The 1,831-nt window shown below is 43.3% G+C and overlaps 1 protein-coding gene across 1 annotated transcript in view; it reads right to left on the minus strand.

Moving 5' to 3' along the window:
* Positions 1–685: 685 nt before the first annotated feature.
* LOC115574530 (arf-GAP with SH3 domain, ANK repeat and PH domain-containing protein 2-like) overlaps positions 686–1,831 on the minus strand; it is a 13,955-nt gene continuing 12,809 nt past the window's right edge. Inside the window, exon 9 of the mRNA XM_030406119.1 lies at positions 686–700. Coding sequence (XP_030261979.1) covers positions 686–700 — 15 coding nt within the window. The remainder of the gene's footprint in view (positions 701–1,831) is intronic.

Genomic DNA, 1,831 nt, shown 5'->3' on the forward strand with positions numbered 1-1,831 from the left:
AAGTGTTTTAATCATACAACAAACCTCCACCATGGCAAAAGGCTGCATATCTTCCCCCATTCCTTTCATTATGCATGTTGCCCCGTCTGACTCGTCACTGTCAGGCTGTTTAAAAGCTGCGGGCAGTAGAAGTTGTCCTGTCGACCTCTCCCTTTCCTCCTTGTGTTGCCAGTGTCTCACTGGATGATCTTCACAGATAAGCTGACATGTTAGTCATGTTACTGTTAGCATTAACAACACGTTTTGCACAATGCTTGCACACTGTCGCGCTTTTGTCAACAACTTTCATACCACCGTCATCGTAGGACACTCTAAATGCAAAGTGGTCCCATACAGCAGACCTGTACAGCGCTGCTGGCACATCTTCTAGCTCCGACTGTTTTTCACTCGCCATGCCCACAAACGTCTCCACAGCTGCTTCGCTTCTTCTTCCTTTTTTGTGATGAACCGTTCCACCCCTAATATCTATTTCATCACTTTGGGATTCATTTTGTTGTGATGAAACGAGTCATTGTCAAACGTCCTCATTCGGTTTTGTCATCAGAGCTCAGTGACTCAGCTGTTGAAATCTCATATGTATCTTCTTATTGTGACAGATATAAATTGTTCCAGCTCCTCTGATTATTCACATGCTTTGGTTAAGTCCTGATCTGCATCATTTCATTTCCATCTTTTTTTTATGGCTTTATCGGTAGTTAAGCTGAAGAGGTGACAGGAAACAGGGCGAGAGACAGGGGAGTGACACGCAGCAAAGTGGCCCAGGCCAGGAGTCGAACCCGGGTCCGCTGCAGTGAGGACAAAGCCTCTGTACACAGGATGGCTGCTCTACCAACTGAGCTAAACGGCGCCCCTGGGCCTCCATCTTTAAATCTCTGAGGGATGCTTCAAACAAACCGATCAGACCAAATCCTTTAATAGCATTTGAGTGTAAACCGAGGAAGCTGCCTGGTATGAACATTTACAGTGCTGTTTCATTGACCTGCCTGTTAGCCCATCAGCTCCTCCTGTTAGTGGGAAAATGCCAACAGGTAAATAAGAGATCATCTCTGTTTCCATCAGAGGAAACTGTGACCACTGGAGGGCAGGCATGTCAGGTACTCTACTGAAGTTTCTGTGTGTCGGGATACTTCTTCTGTACAGAACTTCAATAGTACAGTCAGGTTGAATCGGCGAACATCATGTTTTGTTTCTGTCGCCACAAACTCAGCTGGAAAATATCCCGACGTCTCGTTAAAATATCCAGCGCTTTCACGCTCACAGACGTTGAAACGCAGACATGAACTGTGTCTCTGACTTCACAGAGCTGCAACACCAGCATCCCCTCCACCTCCTGACATGACATTCAGTTCAGATACATGTGATGTGAATATAATGACACGTATTGATAAACGTTAAGTGCAATCTTTTAGTCTGGTGACTGGGCTGCACACACACATATAATCACTTCATTGATAAAGAATGTAAGTGTCTGGGTCTTTATGAACTGCTATATGTGATCTGATTCTATCAGCAGAAAATCGAATGCTCTTTGTGTTCCTTTTTGCTTTTATCATTTTTCTTAAAACTGAGAATAATAAGGAACAGAAGATATTTTATTCTTGTGTTTGTTTCTCTGTATTTTATTCCTCATATCAGAAATATCTTGGAATTAAAAATGTTCATGTGACACTAAATGAGTTCTTTTTATTACACTGTCCTGTTGCTATGTGACATCACACGGAGGCCCCTGATGGTCATGGAGAGAATTTCTTTTCTTTGCATTCTGCCTTGCAATACGTCTGAGGAAATCCAACCAAACTCAAAAGTAACCTGAAACATTCTGGTCATGACC

Source organism: Sparus aurata, chromosome 22 (assembly GCF_900880675.1).
Source record: "Sparus aurata chromosome 22, fSpaAur1.1, whole genome shotgun sequence".
NCBI classification, from domain to species: domain Eukaryota; kingdom Metazoa; phylum Chordata; class Actinopteri; order Spariformes; family Sparidae; genus Sparus; species Sparus aurata.